This window comes from Asterias amurensis, chromosome 1 (assembly GCF_032118995.1).
Source record: "Asterias amurensis chromosome 1, ASM3211899v1".
Lineage (NCBI taxonomy): Eukaryota > Metazoa > Echinodermata > Asteroidea > Forcipulatida > Asteriidae > Asterias > Asterias amurensis.
Window position 1 is genome coordinate 34,672,075 of NC_092648.1, and position 22,272 is coordinate 34,694,346.

General features: G+C 40.7%; 2 protein-coding genes across 3 annotated transcripts in view; one reads left to right on the forward strand and one right to left on the reverse strand.

Moving 5' to 3' along the window:
• Positions 1-22,272, reverse strand: part of LOC139938092 (cholesterol 24-hydroxylase-like) — a 28,761-nt gene that overhangs the window by 1,667 nt on the left and 4,822 nt on the right. Inside the window, exons 2-4 of one of the 2 annotated variants that reach the window (XM_071933475.1) lie at positions 13,494-13,560; positions 11,947-12,230; positions 1,232-1,317 (exon numbers count right to left, since the gene is read on the reverse strand). In XM_071933475.1, the coding sequence (XP_071789576.1) occupies positions 1,232-1,308 (77 nt within the window). In that variant the 5' untranslated portion in view covers positions 1,309-1,317; positions 11,947-12,230; positions 13,494-13,560. The remainder of the gene's footprint in view (positions 1-1,231; positions 1,318-11,946; positions 12,231-13,493; positions 13,561-22,272) is intronic. The other variant, XM_071933482.1, reaches the window with a different exon arrangement.
• On the forward strand, positions 2,783-21,651 carry LOC139938072 (cholesterol 24-hydroxylase-like). The gene is made up of 13 exons (XM_071933454.1): positions 2,783-2,922; positions 4,039-4,116; positions 4,638-4,719; positions 11,597-11,757; positions 13,490-13,628; positions 14,386-14,499; positions 16,234-16,468; positions 17,377-17,449; positions 17,914-17,998; positions 19,104-19,214; positions 19,961-20,046; positions 20,698-20,764; positions 21,484-21,651. Exons 1-13 carry the CDS (start codon positions 2,783-2,785, stop codon positions 21,649-21,651), a joined length of 1,539 nt encoding a protein of 512 aa, XP_071789555.1.

Genomic DNA, 22,272 nt, shown 5'->3' on the forward strand with positions numbered 1-22,272 from the left:
TGCCTAGTAACGTGAAGTACGCACGCGCAGAAGCACAAATTCGCCGCTAACCCGTGAAATACGCTTGCCGTAAGCACAGAATTCCCTGCTCCCGTAAGCGCCGATTCTGTGCTTACGGTAAGCAGAGCCATGACATTGGGCCCTGGGGAACCTAAACTGTGCACTGGACACCATTTCAGCAAGCATCTCTTTTGATGCAACAATTATAGATCAGTGCGGGGCCCAATTTCATGGCTCTGCTTACCGTAAGCACAGAATCGGCGCTTACGGAAGCAGGGAATTCTGTGCTTACGGCAAGCGTATTTCACGGGTTAGCAGTGAATTTGGGCTTCTGCGCGTGCGTACTCCACGTTACTAGGCACGCTTACAAGGCTAGCGCAGAAATTCGGCGCTTGCACGTAAGCGGGGAATTGCGATCGTAAGCGCAGAATTCGACGGTAAGCAGAGCCATGAAATTGGGCCCAGACAATGACCGTTATATAACAAGAAGTATGCTTGTTGAAATGGCGCCGATGTGTATTTCTCTTTCCAATAATAACTAAAGCTTCCCATCTTGTGCACTTTGGCACGCTGTAATCTTTGGTATCAATTAAGTTGGCACCTATACATGTTACATGTTGGTGGAAATACCATAAGACCTTAGGGCTTGTAGCTCAAACTTTTACTAGACCGAAAGCTATTTTTGCAATACCAGAATCAAAATGAAAAAAAACAACAAGTTTTACACATAAAACAGTTTAACTCAAAGGCCTAAAACAAGATTATTTGAGTAAACACTTGTTTTAGTTGTTTGGCTCTATATTGCAAACTCTTTGAAAGCGTGAAAACCAAAGTTTGTGAAATTCACCCCCAGGTTATTAAACAAAATTTTAGAAAAGAGCATAACATAATGCTTTAATGCTGCTTAAACGCCATGTTGATATAACATTTGTTTCAAAAATTATGATAGCAGAAAACCAAGCGATGCGAGAGAATACAACTGAGAAAATAAGAGTTTGAAGTCGAGTTGATTTAACTGAAAATACTTCGGCACATTTTCTTGCAATGCTAATTTTGACCCCTTTTTAGTGTTATTCATCAGGAGGAAGTTGACAATATGAAATAAGATATATTTTGGCATTCTATATTTAAAAGAAAGTGTTTCTTCATCCTGATATTTCCGAGAAACGACTGATTTAGCTTGATCGCATTTACAGGGATATTTCTATAAAAAATTAAAGGCATGTCTTACTTGTCTCCACCCAAGAATCGGCTTGGCATAAATTCTTCTGGGTTCTCGAAATACTCCTTCTGTCTCGCCAGGTTCATAATGCAAACCTGGAGGAGTAAATGAAAATACGTGATAAGATAGTCTTTCATTTATGTCATTCAGTTTTAAAAACTTTTAAGGTGAGTAATGAGTGAATCAAGAAAAAGGAAAAAGGAAAAAGACAAAGGAAACTCATTTGTTGCCAAATATAAGCGCATTATGTCGAGCCCTGGCTCGATTTCCTCGCAGGCGGCAACTGTGCCAAGGTTTTAACAACATTATTATTATATAACCAATTTAAGAATTTACAAGGTGCTGCAGTGCATAAGGGAGCCACTGCCAGAAACACCGGGCAAACACGACACATGGCGGACCTACAAGTGTCATGACCAGCACTCGATTTCACAAAGAGCTATGATTGATCTTAACTGAAAATCCTCTATTAAAACTGATTCAATTCAATTCAAGACATTTCAATAATGCATTGTCTATAACATGGAAGGTTTATAAGAACAGTGCGATGTCACAACGCAGATACCCATGTCGACCCCGCGGTGCTCACCCACACACACACACACACCCACACACACACAAAACTATTGAAGGGTGGGGTGTCCCCCTCCCCATGTACACCTTTATCATGAAGCCCAAGTATTGTACTGTTAAGACCAAACCCTGTGTACAGCCATGGACTCATCCTGGGGGAAACGGATGACACCACTTTTGAAGGGTGGGGACACTATACCAAATGTCTCCCCTCAAAATTGACCTAAGATTGAACTAGAGCAATTGACCTAGAGCAATAGAACGCAACATTTTCCCCGGCCCTTAAGCAGAAAACACAGATGTCAGAGTTGGTTTACCGGTATTTGTGCTGGTATGTCTTCTTCCAAGTGTAGTGCACTGTGAGGTTGGTGCGCAGGGGCTCGCTGTCCAATTAATGCGCGCGACAGGCAAACAAACTATGAAGCTTAAAGGAACACGTTGCCTTGGATCGGTCGAGTTGGTCTTTGAAAAGCGTTTGTAACCGTTTTTTATAAAATGTATATGGGTAGAAAGATGTTGTAAAAGTAGAATACAATGATCCACACAAACATGCCTCGAAATTGCGTGGTTTTCCTTTTACCTTGTCGACTAACACGTCGGCCATTTATGGGGGTCAAAATTTTGACTCCCATAAATGGCCGACCATGTTAGTTCGCACAGTAGAAGGAAAACCACGCAATTTCGAGGCAAACTTGTGTGGATCATTGTATTCTACTTTTAAAACATCTTTCCAACCATATGCATTTTATAGAAAACGGTTACAAACGCTTTTGTTTTGACCAACTCGTCCGATCCAAGGCAACGTGTTCCTTTAAAAGTGCGGAAACCAGTACTTTTATATCCATCGTGTACCAAATTTGGTGGGCGATCACGTGTAAATCAATGTACATGTTCAACCTTCACTATCACACTCTGGTTTATTTATTAACTGCACTGCCATCCAAGTATCCAAATATCATTTGGCACGGGTGTACGAAAGCAGATACTATGATCTTTCTTAATCTCTTGCTAGCTTCGCTTGTGGGATTTCCCCTGGTAGTATTTGGTAGTCTTTTTGTTGCATCTGTTTTATATCTTCATTACGTGCATATGAAGTACAGCCATGTTCCTGGACCAAAGCGGAAAGGGTAAGTCAAGTGCACATGATTTTCCTCCCGGCCGTAGTATTGTATTAGTCCGGGCCGGGCGTATGAAGCCACATTAAAATTGGTGCTACTTGACAAGTACAATATATATTTCACTGAATGAGATGTATTTCACGGGACCGCCACTTGTATCTTGCGGCCGCCACTTATTGTCTTGCGTAAGTTGCAGCCGCCACTTGGTAACTTGCGGCCGCCACTTAGTAACTTGCGAACCTATTATCTCGCGGCCGCCACTTTTTATCTCGCGGCCTCTTATCAACTCCCGCTGGATCCGGTGATTTCCTTTGTCTGTTTGAGTTTTAACAATAAACATGGCAACATCTAACAAGTAAGATTGGTATTTTCGTCTGACAAGTCCAAGCTTTCTTCAATACAGCTTTAGGGTCCGCATACTGGTTATGATTCAAATGAGTGGCTGCTACAGAGCACAGTATTTCCATGTAATTTAATCCAAGCTGGAAATAAACTCGTACCAATAAATCCCGTTCAACGTTGTCCAACATTGCAAAAAATCTGACAACAATTGCATGACTTTACGTCCTTATGAACGACAACCTGTCCAACTGTTTGCAATTACACAGTTTGAAGTTGCGGCCGCAACTTACTAAGTTATGCTAAGGTTTTTGTTGCGGGATTGGGTAGAGGTCTTCAGTTAACTTTGTTTGCGTGAACGAAACGGGTCAAGACCGGAAGTGCCTCGTAATTCAAAAAATGGCAGAAGTTATGAACTGGCTTTCAACGATGATAGTGTTTGGCAAGGGTAGAAAATTGGAACAAAATACCGAGGACGTTACAAGTTTCGTTATTACTTCTAAATTGCCACACATAATGACCGCCAGCAGACAGGCATCGTATGTGTGAAGTTTCAGATTAATGACGTCATCGGGGGTCATGTGACGTGCACTTTTTGAAGTTGTATAAATCACCCGAAGTAATGGTGCAATCGTTGGCGTTAGATATTGGAAAGTTCTTGATATTAAATTATGAAATGACGTCGTGATGTCGTTATATCCCAGTATTTTTACTGTGGATGGCTCGATATACGTAGACTAGAAAGTCATAAATTTAGGTTACTTTATAGGTTATTTTTCTTTACAGTTTTTTCTCTGGGAATGTTGCCGATTTGAGGCAGGCTACCAAAGATGGCAGAGTGTTTGAAGACGTGATCCTTGTTTGGTAGGTATCTAGTTTTGTTTTACTATTTCTGTCAGTTTGGAGGTTGAACGTGTAAACATGGCCAATTTATAGAGCTACTGAATCGAGACTAAGACTTTTATTTTGCTTATCATTAACTTCGGGAAAACAGTCATAAACGGATGGTAATGTTGTACTGGCTGCCTGCTTCTACAATACATTTGCATTTAAAATGTCAGGCCTTTATAAACCACTATGTTATGTTAACGTCTCAAGTGAACTGACGTATGTGGGAGAGTGGAGGAACGGTCCTCATCTACTAAAAGAGGAACATCATCCATGAAAAAACCCATATAAAACAATCCACACAATGACATTAAACTATAAAAGATAAATCTGCGGGTAGCAGAGAATATATTGGAATACCAACCTGTTGTTAGTTTAGACATGTCCTCATTTAGCAAATCAATGAATACACTTTCTAATCTGTTTGTGCATATAAACTTTAATCTAAGTATTTTGAGTTTTGCGTTGTTGTTGTTATTGTATTTCTCCCTTTGCAGGAATAAGGAATTCGGGTCGGTTTTTCTGTTCTTTGCCTTCCACCAGGCTGTAGTTCATGTCTACATTCCTGAAGTTGTAAGGGTAAGGTCTGATTCTTTGGCTCCAAGAACACGGAGTATTACTGTGTGTGATTACAAACTACATGTATAAAATGGGTTGTTCTAAAACCCCCTCGACCCCCACGACCCACGGCCCCCTCGACCCTCGACTTTTGCGCGATCTTTTTTTCTGCAACCGAAATTGCCACAGTTCACAACCTCAGCCAATCACGCACACAATTTTGTATTCTGACGTCGACTACCATGCCTCGCACATCACAACAACAACACAGCCTACGAAGCGACACACCATACAAACGTAGAAGCAAACTTCGCGTGATTGGCTGCTGAGATCGGGCCTGTGGCAATTGTGATGTACAGATAAAAAATCGCGGCATTTCCACGTGTATCTCTTTGCCGATCCGAGATTATTAACCCAACTGGGAACCTGCGTGTACCGCCCGAATACAATTACGGCCAACTCATTACGTGATGATCAGGCAGACCCATTCCGGCCGATCGTTCCCGTCCTGTGTACTATTCCTCCATGGTACTACTAGTTGCTCTACGCGGAGCTCAAGGTTGTAGACCCGACCGACCAAAATGGCCACACGGACGTGTTTGGGGCAGTCAGTGCGCACCGTTCGGAAAATTCCTTTCTTTCATTTGCAGCGTATGCAAGACAGTCGCAGTTTTGCATATATGATGAGCTTGGAAGGCACTTTTTCAAAAATCATATCGTGAAAACCCAGGCATGTAAAAATATAACAACGTGACAGTATGAACGGGGAATGCTTAATCGTAATGAAAAAACCATAGGTGAATTTTTAATTGTTCAGAAATAAGAAATTTCAGACTATAAAATGATCATCGTTGTACAAAAATAACGGTCTCCGAAAAAGTCCCTTTTGTAGCATTTAACGAAATCGTGCAGACAAACCTTAATCATGTGTGTTCAGGTACATCATTCATCTACTCAGCCGCTATTGTCGTTGTTTCTGAATCCACTCGAAACAGTCGGGGGCACCCTAAGTATCCGTCGCCGTCAGCGCGGACTTTCTCGGTAAAAAAATCCGCCATTCTCAATGGTATAATGTGAGCCCGAACGTGATTGGTCAGAATGTGCATCAAGCGTGCCAACTTACTAATCAGCTTCTACGTACAGTCCGTGCGCAGAGTGCGAGATAATTAGCAAATTTTCCAAGTTTCATTTGTAGTCGCGCGGCGCACTCGGACCCTTTAAAATTTCGCGTGACAGCGCGAGAACTCGGAGACGATGTGCAAAATTGGCTCCCCGTCCCAGCAAGAGGGCAGTGTTGGGTCAAGCATGGAGTGGTAAGTTTCTTGTGGGGTCCCCAATCAGTGTGCACGTGACGTGCGGAAGCGGAGAGTAAATACTCCCAATTCTGTGTGGCTGATGCAGATAAATATATTATAACCGCAGTCTCAGACTTGAAATCAAGTCTATTCGTGGAAGGAAGTTGCGTCGCTGACTCATCACACACTGTGAATTCTAAATCGGGGACTTAAAAATGCCAAGTCAGATTTTTGGCCGATTTGACCCAAAACTTTTGATTTAAAATTCAATATGCATTTTGATGGGGGTCGAGAAAGTTACAAGCTTTCATTTGAACCATTGCTCGAAAGAGTCCGCCAATTATTAGTAGCAGTGAAATAAAGTGCTCAAAATTAGTTTTTAATATATCACGTGACCAATTCTTATGTGTTTGATAAGAAACGTTTTTAATTTTTGTCATGGTTCCTGACCATTAAAAGTAAAAGTTAAACTTTTTTCCTTAGAGCGGGTGATACTCTTTGAAATACCATTCACTTAAGTAAATATATTTTTTTAATGTTTGGGGCCACAAATCTGACATAGCATCTTTAATTCTTACTCGGCCGTAAAGCGATATTTTATGAATTCTGAATTTGGACATTCTTCGAACACGGGGCGGGCGTCGAGGGGTCGTGGGGGTCGAGGGGGTTTAAGAACAACCCGTATATTGTTAAGCCCCTACAAAAGTGTCACAACTAAAGGCCATTTAGGGACAGGTATACAATGAAAATAAAGGACAACTATTGGCTAGATGAGGAGGAGTCTAGTACATACAAATGGTGTGAACGGTAACGTGGGGCAAGGGAGGTATTCTACAGGGTATATTCAAAAGACAATAAATGACAATATTCCTTACCGATTATAAATACAATGTCACATTGTATTTATAATCGGTAAGGAATATTGTCATTTATTGTCTTTTGATAAAATTGTTGAGCGTGCACATAGTTGTGAAATTTCGCCTCCCCTCCTCACATTCTCTCTCGCGTTCTCCAACTCAAGGAATTGGTGTTCGTTTCTGGAATTGAGCTTTATATTGGGGAAGGGTATATTTGGCAATGATGGTACTTGGCATGATAGGGATTTTCGTGATATTTTACGATTGTGTTGATCGAGCTGGCCTTACGCATTATCCGTATAAATGTGGATTATTTTTCGCCCCTTTTACGCATAGTTTTAATTAAATCGGCTTTTGTTATTGTATTAATTTTATTCAATGCACTGAGTATTTCCTCGCTAAGATGGCTGTAAAGCGGATAATAGTCGAGTGTCGTCACACTGCCGACAAGTCGGGCGGTCTTTGTCAAAGAGCCAATCAGACAATTGTATAACACGATGAATTTGAAATCAGCAAATTCACTGCACTGAGTATTTCCTCGCTAAGACGGCTGTAAAGCGGATAATAGTCGAGTGTCGTCACATTGCCGACAAGTCGGGCGGTATTTGTCACAGAGCCAATCAGACAATTGTATAACACGATGAATTTGGAATCAGCAAATTCATAGTCGGATCATGGAGAAAGGAAGAGAAGGAGTTCGAACGACCCGCAAAACCGCAGAGTAACAAAAGAATACCCTGACAATGCCCCGGTCCGACCAGTGGAAAAAGATAGGAGACCTCCAGCTGGACGGCCATTTAACAAGCAGGATTAGATCTCTTTGTACAGAACGTGCGGTACCGCCGCTCAGCACCGTGTCCTTCGTGTAAAGTTGAATCATTGGAGACAAGAATTGTGAATATACACGTTTTCATTTACCGTTTGTGGTGTTTCACTGAAACATCATGGCATATTTTTTCATTTTTTGTGACTTTCCGGTCACTAGCGGTGGTTCAAAATTTGGGTATTAGCACACGAGGGTGGTTGGTATTTATTTGTGTTTTTCGATTTGGTGAGCACAAGTGTACACAAATTTTATCAGGTCTCAAAAAAAGTTGTTTTTCTGTATTATATCCATACGACATACGACACCATGGTTGAGTGAAGAACCAAGTGCGCACGCGCAAACTCACATACGCCAGGTCACCCATTGTCTGTAAAAGGTATGTCGGTGATTACGAGGTGTTGTTAAACGACCGCGGTACCGCAGGTTCAACTTTTGAAGTCCCTTCGTTCGAGCTCCTTCTCTTCCTTCCTCCATGTTTAGCTGAAGCTTGTTGCTTGACACCCAGTGTTGAACGTCACTGATGCACTTCGAGAGCTTGAACAGGCCACATTCTGCATCATTGGGGATTTTGGGGTCAAATTCTACGCAGATTTGGATGTCATCTGCATACATGTGAAACTTGACCTCATGCTGACGAAGAAGATCACCGATTGGGGACAGGTACATGGTGAAAGCCTGAGGACCTATAACAGATCCCTGTGGGACACCGAAACGAAGAACAGTTTCATCGGAGGTGACACCGTCAGGTAGGATAACCCGACTCTTGCGATTGTTGAAGTATGACGTGAACCAGTCGAGCGCTGTGTCGGTTATACCAAATCTGTCATGGAAGCGTTGCAGGAAGGTTTGGTGGTCTAGGGTATCGAAGACGGCGGAGAGGTCCAGCATGACCATGAAAATGGCATTGTTTTTGTCGATTGCTCTAAGGATGTCATTTTGTACATGAAGCAGAGCAGTCTCGGTGCTGTGATTGAGCCTGTATGCTGACTGTAGAGGCTCTGCTAGCTGATGTTGAACAATATGTCGGGATAGTTGTTCGCAGGCGATCTTTTCCATAAGTTTGGCTAGGTACTGGAGGTTAGAAATGGGGCGATAATTTTTGAGTACTTCTTTATTAAGAGATTGTTTTTTCAGGCTAGGAGTGATGACGGCCTTTTTGAATAGCTCTGGGAAAACACCTGATGTCAGTGAGGTATTTACAATCTCCGTTAGCTTCGGTAAGAATGTAGCCGTATGCTTTTTGAATACCCAAGTTGGAACTATGTCGAGCTGGCACGATTTTGTCGCCGAGTTATTGATCACTTTATGAAGGTAATCTTCGGTGATCGGCATGAAATGCGTGAACTGATCACTTGGGGGGCATATGCGTATCAGCCGATGAAGTTGAATCAAGTTGAACATCATCCATATGAGCTCGGATATTTTTAATTCTGTCAGTGAAAAATTTACTGAACGCTTGAGCAATAACTGTGGGCGAGTCCTGGATTGATGGGGTTAACCGGGGTTTACCAGTGAGGTTATTGACGATGCGGAAGACTTCATTTGGACTGGATCCTATCAACGACTCTCTATAGAAGACAGATTTAGCTTTGACAAGCACTTCTGCAAGTTTGCGTTTGGATTGTTCGTAGTTCGTGCGGTCACTGGGTAGTCTGGACTTTCGCCACTTGCGTTCCGCTTGACGACGTCCGCGTCTCGCGTCATCAACATCGTTGTTGTACCATCTTGGTTTAGCGCGTTTGGGCTTTGGTTTAGAAGTCAACAACGGTGCATAGATGTCTAGAGCATAGTTTACTGCAGAGTTAAATTCCACGACTGCCGTGTCAACGTCGCCTTCACAGGTGACATCGTGGAGACGTTCTCTTAGTTCACGAGCAAAAGCATCATGGTCAATCTTACGAAAATCACGGAACTTTGATGCCATGAGCACGGGTTGAGGTTTAATGAAGTGAAGTTTGCAGTTGACAACACCATGTCATTCATGTCAACTGTGCAGTCACTGACCAGTTCATCATTATCAGATTTTACGATAATGCCGTCTAAAGTGTGTCCAAGTTTGTGGGTAGGGCCAGTAACAAGTTGTTTGAATCCATAGGCTGTTAGTGTAGTGTGGACGTGAGATGTATCAGGTTTGTGAGGACAGTCTAAGTGAATATTAAAATCACCAAGGCAGATTAGTTTTCCAGGTAGCTCATCAATGTATTCGATGAACCGATTGAAGTCACTGAGAAATGTAGATGTCTTAAGTTTGTTTCTTGCAGATGGAGGAGGTCTGTAGATTACTGCTAAGTGGAGGTGATGCGTGGTATCAGATATAAGAGCATGCTCAAATGTACTAGTTTCAAAATTGTCACATGGAAAATGTATCAAGTGAAGCTCGTCACGAAAGATGACAGCAATACCTCCATACTTGTCCCCGGGGCGCGGAATGTTAATGCACATGAACCCAGGTGGGGTTATCTCGTTAATGATTACTTGATCATTAAAGTCAAGCCAAGTTTCTGTTAAAAACATTATATCAATGTTCTGGGATATAATGTAGTCGCAGATGATCAGGGATTTGTTGCAGGCAGAGTGGACGTTCCAGTGAGCTACATTAAGATAGCTTGATTCATTGTCTTGCGAGGGTTGTGGCATAGATGGTTGCAGACCATTTCGGACATTTGTAATAGTGCTCTTACTTTTACGGTGGCGGATATGAGAACCAGCCCGCCGACTTCGTAGATGAAGCACTCCCAGGTCCTTAAGATTTTGGAATACATGGGTTGGCAATGTACACAAGTTGTTGCTAGGTTTTAGAGCAAGAAGTTCAGAACTAGTGTACAGGAGAGATGGCATTGAGTTTGTTTGTTCAAGCTGTACACTTTCATTCATAGTGACATAATAAGCAGAGTCAAGCATTGTTGTGTCCATGGTGATAACAATGCCCAACGGAGTATAGGCAGACAAAGCGTATACAAGACTTACTGATAGCAAGGTGACTGGAAACATCCTGCAAAACATCCAGAATATTTTAGCAAAACAAGGTCCGATTTTTCCTTTACAGGTCCTAGCTGATGCACTACACCATATTCGAAGCTATGTCAAGAATTGGGTGGTAAAATCCATTGCAAGCATAAAAAGAATATTTCATTGAGATTTCCGGAGCAAATTCTCATAAGCAGCAGCAGCAAAAACAGCGCCCTCATCAGCCAGGTGTTTCGCGCTGATGTTCATTTTGAGAAACACGCTTTCCACACGCCCAGATTCACGTTAAAATTCCTCATGAGACAATGTCTGTGAGTGAAATAATAGTGGGCCACAATGAAACAGTGTACATGAGGTAGGCCTACGACGGGTTGATCATAGCTTTTTTGATAAAAAAAAATACCCAGGTTTGTAGTTTATTTTTTGTCATCCCCTCCTCCCCGCATTTTTCCTCCCTTTTTTGTTTTTGTTTTTTTGCCTGACAAACAGGGGGCGTGCGCCCCCACGCCCCCTGGATCCGCGCCTGTTACACACGCCCACACAGTGTTTTGAAGAACAGGATTTTCCGTAAAAGTAACTGCAACACTGAGCTGTGTGTTGCAGGTGTAAGGTACCAGCGATAATGAAAACTAGCAGCCTTTCAAAGTGGCATAATAAGCATTTGAAGACCAACCAATCACTTTCGTTTAACTTTGATTCTGAACGTGAACAGAATTTCAGGTAAAACATCAAATCAAAAGTCTGTTATTTTGAACAAATTGTGACAATTTTCACATTTTAATTTGGATTGTGTGTTTGTTGATAACTGGATGATGGGAAAGTACAGTTTTTTGCTTGGGCCATTTCGTTTGTGTACAAAAAAAGGCAACTGAAGTTGGAACTAGAACATGCTACAATAATTCATCTTATCTTTAACCAATGGTTTAACCTTTCTAATTTTTAATTAATTCCAGGAAATCTTAGTGTCTGAAAACTATCCGAAGCACGATCGCTTCTACAAGGGCCTGGCGTGTCAGTTTGGCCAGCGTTTCATGGGCCGAGGTCTCCTGACTGAGATTGATCATGAAGTTTGGAAACCACAGGCTGCCATGTTCAGCCCAACCTTCCATCGAAAGTAAGTCTGATCCGTAAAATAAAGAAATATGCACAGAGGCCATTTGTATCATTTTTTTTTCAACATTTTTTAACAAACCTTGAATTTCATGTTGAATATCAAACACTGATAATCGTAGACTGTGCAGCATATAATAAATGTTAAATTTGCATCTGGGATAAGGAGTATTAGTTGTGGTTTTACCCTTACATTGATGTGTATAAGGACTGTATACTCCCAGTACTTTCACAAGTTGCGGTACTTAAACAACGATTGCTTCATTCATTCAGTCGATGCGGAGCATCGGATGATGGCCCTCCAAACACGTTGGTCCTCCATTGCTGTACGTATCTCTTCCCGACGCAGTCCAGAGTCCCGGCACAAGGTGTCCACATAGGTGGTTTGTGGTCTACCTCGGGAACAGTGACCTTGAGTAGGGGCCCAAAGCACAAGCTTGCTCGCTGCCAGCTCATCATGTCTGAGACAGTGACCTGCTAGTTAAGATCAATCCCATAACTCCTTATGAAATCGGGTCCTTGTGTCATTGTGTCATTACAAGCCAGCTAGACACTAATATAAACCATTATTGCTTCGTCCTTCGGATGGGACACTAAACCGTAGGTCCCCCATTTGTCGCGTAATGCACTTAAAATAGTCCAGTCACACACTAAAGCCTAGACTTGACTCAAGTCCCAATCCCGTGCCATCCCCAGGAAAGTACTGTTTTATGATGCTCTGCATTCCAAAACCTGTCTCGACCACATTTTTTGACGGCGAGCGCGCACTGTACCGTGTATGCTACATGTTGTTTTTAGTAAGTTGGTGTATATGCATAGGGACCTCTCACACGAGAATGAGGCTTGAATCAAGTCTAACTAAAGGCCGGTTCATATTTCCTGCGAATGCAAATGCGATACGAATGTTGACGTCACAAATTCGCAACGAAAAATTTGCAGCAGTGGGCAACTGCAACTCTAACTCACTTGCTAATATCGCTGCGAAAGGAGGGTTGTGACGGCAAATTCATGTCAAATTCGCTTCCCATTCGCAGGAAGTATGACCCATTGACCTGTGCTTAATTGCTACTTGTTTCTGGCAGTGGCTCCTGAATTCACTGCAACACCTTGTAAACCCTTTAAGTAATTAGAAAAGAAACAAAAACATGTACTTACAATATTAGGAGCGAGAGAGAGAAAACCAAGGGGGAAAAAGTAGCAACCCTGATGTTTTTTTTTAAAGTAAACAAAATAACTATCGAGTTAATCTCCTGGGGTCGATTTCACAAAGAGTTAGGACTAGTCCTAACTTAATAGGACTAGTCCTAGGAGATATACAAATTGCATGGATAGTCCTAAGTTAGGACGAGTAACTGGTCCTAACTCGAGATAAGACTAGTCCTAACTCTTTGTGAAATCCACCCCTGATGCCACAATTTAAGAAGAGACAATATACAAGTACATTACAGGTGGACATTATTAAAACATGGCATGTGTATAGTTCTAAATTTGTATGCTGTATACAGTATAAAAATGTATTTGCGAGTAGGCCTATTGATAGATCATCATCATGTCTACAGCCTTGCGCCCATTTTGGTGAACCCACACTCATAATGACGATTTGGCTCCACTCTTCTCCAGCATTGCGTGAGTTCTCCCCGACCCAGTCCGTTGGGGCATCCTCGCTATTCGTAAAATGTGTGCTGTTTAAGACTATTATAAACTAATGCATTAAAATTCTAACATTGTTTCTATAGCTACCTGAAGACCTGTATTGTCCAGTTCAACTCCAGCAGTGACGCTCTAGTTGAGTGTTTGTACAAGAAAGCTGATGGGAAAACAGAAGTAAACATGATGGATCTGTTTAACAAGCTTTCACTGGACAGCATCAGTAAGGTACATTTAAATGTTATGTTGGAAAGCACTCCGCTATAATGGCGTCGATGTCGGACAATCCACCACTTTTACGACCACAGCATCATCAGTGCAGGAAAATCAACTGTTACTGGGCACTGGGAATTGTCAGACCTCTAACTTTTTTTTTTTTTGCAGAGCAATTTAACGTAAATTAGTGCATCACAAAACTGAATTTTACCTTGAAGTCTCTCTTTAAGGTTTTATGATATCTTTATTGAAAACATGCTTACAGAGGAACACATTTTCTTGTTCTTTCATTCGTTCATTCAGTACCATTATTTAAATGTTGTTCCTTCAAATAAATCATTACGATGTTTGACTGATTTTATAGACGGCAAACAATTGGTTTGAATGTAACTAGATATGAATTTTTGATATATTAAGGAAATCCATTTGTTTTGTTTATTCAAAAGTTAGAAGCTTGGGAGCACAGAATGGAGCCTAAATTTCCACCACATTCAAACCTATATTTGAAATTACACTAATATTTCTGCCTTTTTCAACTTTGTTGGTAAATATTGTTTGAAGCTTTGCATGGTGTGGAGAAATATGAAGAAATTATTAATAAATAGTGAACTTGCGGGTTCAACCTTGTGTAAATATGTTAGGTTGAGTGTTGGCTCTGAAAAGAGCCGGTTGGGTCTCGAACGTTTCGAACAGTATACTCTTCTTCTGAAACGAGCAGCGTATACTGTTCGAAACTATGTTGATATTTGCATGTATTTTTCTTCTGTAGGTTGCTTTCGGTATGGATATGAATGTATTTTCCAAGGAAAAATCCTCATTCTGCACAGATGTTCAATTACTTCAAGACAACGCTTACCTAAGCGGCCTATATCCACTATTGTGGGTAAGTTGACCTCTTAAAGTCACCTGGAAATATAATTTTTTTTCTTTCAAACATAAGAGTATATGCTTACGAACAATAAAACATTTTTTTTAGTAATTGTTTGTCACGATTTATATGTTTAAAAAATATATAAAGTTGTTTGGGGGCTGGCTCCGCCTACCCCTTTTGTGACGTCAATCGAGGCAGACTTTGCCTGCAATGCGTATAGTAAACACACGTGCAAAGTACATGTACGTCCAAGTCATGAGTTGGTACATTTCAAAAAGTGTTTTTCTGCATTCAGCAGCAATACACCTGCTCGGCATTGCCGGGAAAAAAAAAAAAAAAAAAATTACGTTTTGGTCCGTACATGTACTTTGCAATTGTGTTTACTCTACGCATTACAGGCAAAGTCTGCCTCGATTGACGTCACTAACAGCGCCCTCTCGGGTCGGGGTCTACTCTTAAATTTGTAAATAACAAAAGAACTGATTTTTTAAAACCTTAGTTAACTGTTTATTCACATTCCACTCATCAAAACACATATATTAGTGACAAAAGCTTTATTTTGAAAAAATACCACTTCCAGGTGACTTTAATATAGCTGGGTGGTTTTGTTTCCTTCATGTAAAATTTTATATCAGTTAAAAGCACCATGGGTAATTGTCAAAGACCAGTATTATCACCTTGTGTATCCCAAAAATGAATAAAATAACAAATCTGTGAAAATTTGGACTCAATTGGTCATCGAAGTTGAACGAGAATCGTGAAAGAAAAACACCCTTGTTACACAATGTGTGTGCTTTAAAGTCACCTTGAAATATAATTGTTATTTTTTCAATAATACGAGTATATGTTTAGTAACAATAAAACAATATTTTTAAGTAATTGTTTGTTACGATTTATATGTTTAAAAATAGTTAAAGTTGTTTGGGGGTTGACTCCGCCTACCCCTTTTGTGACGTCAATCGAGACAGACTTTGCCTTGATGCGTAGAGTAAACACAATGCAAAGTACATGCAAGTCCAAGTCATTGACTTTGTACGTTTCGAAAAAGTTGTTTTCTTCATTTTTCCGGCAATGCCGACCAAGTGTATTGCTGCTTGATGCAATAAAACAACTAAAGACTGGTCAGACTCACAAGAGCAATAGTGCCTAGTGGTCCGGTTCGGCGTCTTTTCAGCGCTGTGCAGCATTTTCTCTTCAAATATCGCGCCTCGATTGACGTCACGAACAGCGCCCTCTTGGGTCGGGGTCTACTCTTAAATTTGTAAATAACATAAGAACTGATTTTTTAAAACCTTAGTTAACTGTTTATTCACATTCCACTCATCAAAACACATATATTATTGACAAAAGCTTTATTTTGACAAAATACCACTTTCAGGTGACTTTGTTTGCTTTTGGTTGATTATTAAGTATACTTTTCTGAGAGTCCTGGTCTTCACAACCAGAATTATTTATCAATGTAGTGATCTTGTCTTTGTACCTAGACAAATTAAATCTCTTCTCAAAACGTCTCTTATTTCACAGGTTTCCAAGGACTTATTTGGTTGTTTGTGGTTTTCCTTTGTTTTGTTTTTCGGTTTTACTGCGCCTTGAACACCCAGCAGGGTGGACATGTGCGCATAGCAAGTCTTTATTATGATTGTTAGGAAACTCGGCTTTCATATTAATGGGGAAGTTTGAGTTGAGGGTGTTTGTACTGAACATAAACAAAATTATTGGGAGTCTGTGATTTAATTTGTATTTCAGCTTAGTCCTTTTAAAGACCATATTAAATTACGACGGGAGGGAAGAGCTGCTTCCAAGAGAATGCGGGAGATTGGACGACAGTGTATTACGGGCCAGATGGAAGCGCTTAAACGAGGCGAGAAACTGGACAACAACATCCTCAGTCATATTCTGCAGTCTGCAGTGCCAGCTGGTGACAGCAACGTCATAGACCTGGAGTTGATGATCGATCATTTTGTGACATTTTTCTTGGCAGGCAAGATATTTTTATTAATAGATGGAAATTTGCATCGGGGATAAAGAATATTAATTTTGGTTTTACCCATATACACCGATGTGTGTTAGCACTGTATACTCAGCACTTTCCCTAGTTCTGTGAAAAACAACGACCGGCATATGGTCGGATTCGAATCCGCGACCCTTACAATTGTAGAGCATTTTCTTACCAACTAGACCACCGAGATTGCTCGGTTGATATATTCTTTACTGGGTGTCTTCTGACATCCAGCGTTTTTACTCACACAGTTAGTCCTTATGTCATGTCTGCACTTTGAACACAGTGTGTACATTTGGATAATTTCAAAGACCAGTTTCCTCACTTGGTATATCCTGACATGCGCACAAAATAACAAACCTGCGAACATGGGCCATCAAGGTTGCAAGAAAATAATGAAAATAATACTAACTTTGATGCATAAAATTGTGTGCTTTCAGATGCCTGAGAAAGGCTTCATGCCTGAAGCCTTTCTCAGATTCAAATTGTAAAAAACCTACCTCTCTCTATATATAAAAGTACAATAATTCAAAGGGTGACGATCCTAATTATTGTTTATAGTATATCAACAGCTCTCCAGAGCTCTTATACTGAGTAAGTATTTATGGTTATACATTTTCCTTTTTTTTTTTTTTTGGGGGGGGGGGGGTTGTCAAAAGTATAACCCCTAAAAAAAACTAAAAGTAGACAACGGTGCAATTTTGAGTTGAATATTTTAAATTCAAATGCCAGTCAACATTCATGTGTCATATATTTTCCTGGAAGGTCAATTTAATTGTTATAGGAAATTATTGATTTTGTTACCACTCCCATTTTCTCTTCGTCAATACTAGCGCAGTCGTTCTTTCAGGGGTGTTTTTTACAAGTTGCTGCTGCTTTTATTTGTATAGGTCAAGAGACGACAGCGTGTCTTATGGCATCTACATTGCTGGAGCTTGGGAGACATCCAGAAATATTGTACAAGTAAGTCACTTGTCGGTTTAAAAGCAATGTGAACTTGTGTTTTAGTGGGGGTGTTTTCTTTTTTTCTTTTTTTTTTTTTTTTTGGGGGGGGGGGTGGGTTTTTTTGTGTTTTTTTGTGTTTTTTTTTTTTTTGGGGGGGGGGTATTTGTTGGATGTTGGGTTATTGTTCTTGGTTTTTTTTGTGTTCTTATCTATCTATTTATGTGGGTTGTTGTCTTTATTAGTGTTTTGTGTGCTTGTTTGTTTTGGGGTTTAGCTTATAAGCTGCCATTAAACAATAGTACCAAGTCTACTATTAAGCTTCTGTAAAGTAATAAAAAATATTAAAAAATGTATTTATGTTAAATATTTAATAAATAAATAAACCAAACTAAAAAAATGGTATATGCAAAGTGGTCATTATTATGTTAGGTTGTCACACCAGTTCTGTGGTTAACTCTTATTTATATGTTTTTTGTTATAAGGATGAAGACTGAAGTTGATGCAGTGCTTGGCGATGATGGATATGTCAGCTTTGAAGACCTATCCAAACTGAAATACACAACCGCTGTAAGTTTGTATCAGTTTAAGGTATATTGAATAATGTACAAAGTAATGAGTGAGTGCTCCTTTCATTACAGACTGTGTAAGTCTAGCCTTGACTCAAGGCTGTTGGCGTAGTGTGCCCCGGCCCGGTGCGGCACGATTCGACAGTCTTGATCGAGTGGATTCCAATAGGCGGATTGTTTGCGCCAAAGGGCAATATGTTCGCGCCATTTGGTGCAACTTGGCGGACACTTGGCGCTGATTGCTCGATGCAAGTGGCGCGACGAAAATTTCAAACATTCAAATTTGGTGCCGTAACGGGCCACCACGAGCCAGTTGGGAGGCAGTTTGAGCCACTACACGCCACTAGGCACCTTATTGGTGACACTAGGCGCCACAGTAAATTGCATTGGCGCAAACTGGCACCAACTGGCGCTGGCCCAGTGGACTCCAAGCATAACGAAAAGGTCCGCATTCAGCTTCCGTGTGCCTCTGAGCCATCAATCAAAACATTTGCCACCATGGTATTGTAGCTGCTATTGAAGGTGATGGGAGGTCAACGAAATTCACAATCTATTACGTGATCAAATAATAAATACATAACTGTCTCCATGACGATGACTAGAGCAAGCTAGTAAAAATATTGAGGCCAATTAAGAAGTAACTCAGCTGTATTGAGTTTAATAACCCTCGATCCACTAAAGCAATTAAGTAGTAGTCCCGGCTGATATCCTGCCTTATCCTGCCCTAAGTTTAAAAGCAGGGCAGTTCTTTTCAGAACTGATAAGTCTCCTGAATTCCGAAAAAAATCTACTTCGCGATAGTAGAATAATAAAAGCAAGACAATTTCTCAACAGAATATAATCTACCCAGCAGGTATAAATATGTAGTTCAGTACACACGTGATGTTACCGCAAACCTAGCTATTCATCAAAATGTTTCCTTGAAAATGTGTCTGTGAGGTGTTGTTAGCAATGACCTCTAAAAAAAAGGGGGGGGGGCTCATTGCAATATTATGCTGAATTGATGAAGTGATTTATTGGTTTCATTTACGGAAAATGAAAGTTTAAAAAATGAAAAAATTCAGCCACCTTTTTTTCCCATCTGTAACTTGGTTTGAATCCTTTAGGTGTTGAAGGAAACTTTACGTTTCCATTCCCCGGTGCCAGTTGTGCTGAGGAAGACGCCGAAAGAAGTGGTCTGGAACGGCATTAAACTCCCTGCTAATACAGCTATTAATGTGAGTTTTTCCCCTTTTTATTTACTATTTCATATGGAGATCACTAAATAATTAAATATATATATTGTATCTTGCACATATCTATCCATATTGTAAAGACACCAACAGATAGAAAATTTAATAGAACACTAAGAAAGCTCTACACTGATTTAGACAGAAAATTTTGACAAATAAGTTTTTAAACTGGACTTAAAGCACTCAAGGGAAGTAGATGTGCAAATATCTCTTAGGAGCGGTATGTGGGTTTTCCCCTTTTTGTTTCCTAATTCATTCCATTATTTTACATTTTGGTTTAATTCTTTGCAAAGGCCTATCGGGCATGACCCCCATTCACCTGACGTCATCATCATCACAATACTTTTTGGTTGTGTAATTTTGGTAGTACAGTGTGTCTAAACAGTTGGTGCGTTCGAACAGCTTCCCCGACCCCGGGTCGACATTCGAATAGCTTTGACGCCATTCCAGGGGCTCAGCCGGGTCAGCCCCAAGTCCCCTGCATGACGTCACCACGAGTGATTGCCACAGTGGTTACACATTTACCACTGAGCGTGGCACAGTTGCAGCAATCGTGCTAAGGGCTCGATATAATTGTGCTTATGTTTGGCAGCAAATGAGTTGCCAAACTGTGAAGATGTCTTTTTTCTTTTCACTTTTTCTTGATTCACTCATTACCTCGTATTAAAACTTTGTTCAACTGAATGACATAAATGTAAGATTATCTAATCACTTATATCCTACTCCTTAAGATTTGCATTGCGAACCTGGCGAGACAGAAGGAGTATTTCGAAAGCCCAGAAGAATTTATGCCGAGCCGATTCTTAGGTGGAGACAAGTAAGACATGCCTTTAATCTTATAGAAAACCCCTTGCTCTGTCACGCATTGACGCTCATGGTCGCTTCAACATTATTACCCCAGGTCACTTGGCCTTAAATCATTCCTCAAAGACACCTGGAATGAATATTTATACATATATCTATTTCTCATTTCTAGAAATCGACCCAAGGTGACTTAAACAACGGGTGCGTTCGTTTAGCTTCCCTGGGTCGACCCCGGTGTGTGGCATTTTTTTTCCAGGACGAGTGTGTGCAGATAACTACCCACGTTCGTCCTGGTAAAAAAAAAACGCCACGCACCGGGGTCGACCCAGGGGAGCTAAACGAACGCACCCACTATCTCAGCTCCGTGGGCCGTTATTACAGCCTGTGCTGCCAAGTATGTAGCGCACTATAAGCTAATCAATCACAAGAACCATCTCTGCCCTCCCAGGTACCCATTAACCCTCTGGTGGAGAGAAGCTTATGGTTAAGTGTCTTGCTCGGGGACACAAGTGTCACGACCGGGATTCGAACCCACACTCAGCTCAACAGAAACATCAGAGCTTGATGGGTTTGAAAACTGCCAGATTAGAATGACTGTAGTCATACGAAATAAAAAAAAATACCTTCCTCTAATGCTGTGCCTAATGTTTTGTTTTGTCATTAGCCACAATAACATGTACATCCCGTTCTCCATGGGTCCAAGGAAGTGTATCGGGAAGCAGTTTGCTATGGTGAGTAATACTTTTAAAAGGGCTCATTACAGGCAACTTGGATCTCTATCTCTGTTGTGTTTCCACTTCTTACAAAATTAATTAAGAGCTACAATATATTGAATAATCCGTCATATATACTAATTCCAACCATCATCAACAACCTCCGCCCAAGGGCTGTACGATACCGGCTGGGTACGTTTTCCCATGACCACTGGCTCGACTGACCCAGTATTGACAGCTCAATACGACCCATTTCACAGTACGCTGTCTCTAAAGGACTAGTAAGTCCTGACAAGAAGCCAGTTAATTGTGGCACCTAGGGTGTGTCAGTTTCGAACTCAGCGGTTTTCACCCGACTCCTCAAACACAGCTGCTTCTGTTTCAGTTTCTGTTTTTTTTTTTTTTTTGGGGGGGGGGGGGGGTTAGAAAACTGTGAGAACTTGTTCCAAACTTGCTCAAACTCAGACCATTTAGATCGACTTTCCTTGATTAAAACTACCGCTCTCAACCCTCTCTCATTGAATCGCTCTCTTCGTCTCTATACCATCTTCGATCTTTTCTTCGTCTATAACTACATTTTCATGAACATAAATTAAACAAACGCCCACCACAACTGGACTCGAGAATGACGCCCGTCACTTGTTGAATGTTTAACATAAAACTTACTCCTACTTGATATACACTCCATCTTATTGCGTGCCATTTGTCATTTGTACTGTTAACTTTGATGTTTTCAGATTGAGGCTCAGGTTGCCATGGCTAAGTTGATGAAGAATTTCACCTTTGACCTCGTGCCAGGTCAGAGTTTCGACTGTGTAGCTAGCGTTACCTGCAAGCCAAAGGATTCGTGTCGAGTATACGTCAAACCGGCCGCACCTAGGTCTGACATCATACCCAATGTCTGACATAATAAAAGAAGTTGAGTAAAATATGAAACAAAAAATCTAGAGAACAGATGTTTGTTTCTTTTCTGTACAATCGAAATGTTATAACAACAAATACTTTTTTGGTTTTTATTTCGTTCCTTTTCTGGTGTTATAACTCTAAGTAAGCTTCCCAAAAAGTGTAGGAAGTATTTCCATTTTAGAAAAGAGTTTGTTGTAGTGTTTAACTTTTTTTAAATAAATATCCACCTGAAATGTAGTTAGTGTTAAAAACTGTAACACTGTACTGTCGTTACCATAGCAGGCGTGTATTAAGGTGTGTGGATTTAAAGGCACTAGACAATATTGATAAGTACCCACAAAAACTGTTAGCATAAAAATTTACTTGGTAACGAGCATCTTGATAGTATAACACATTGTGAGAAACGGCTCCCTTTGAAGTGACATATTTTTTGAGAAAGAGGTTATTTCTCATATACCACACAAATGAAAACTTCCACTCTCCTGAATACCATTTTAGGCATCTGAAAGCGCACAAATTTACTCTCTTGCAACATGGGTGACCAATTTGAGTCCAAATTTGTTATTTTATGCATATGTTGATACACCAAGTGAGAATACTGGTCTTTGACAATGAATTAC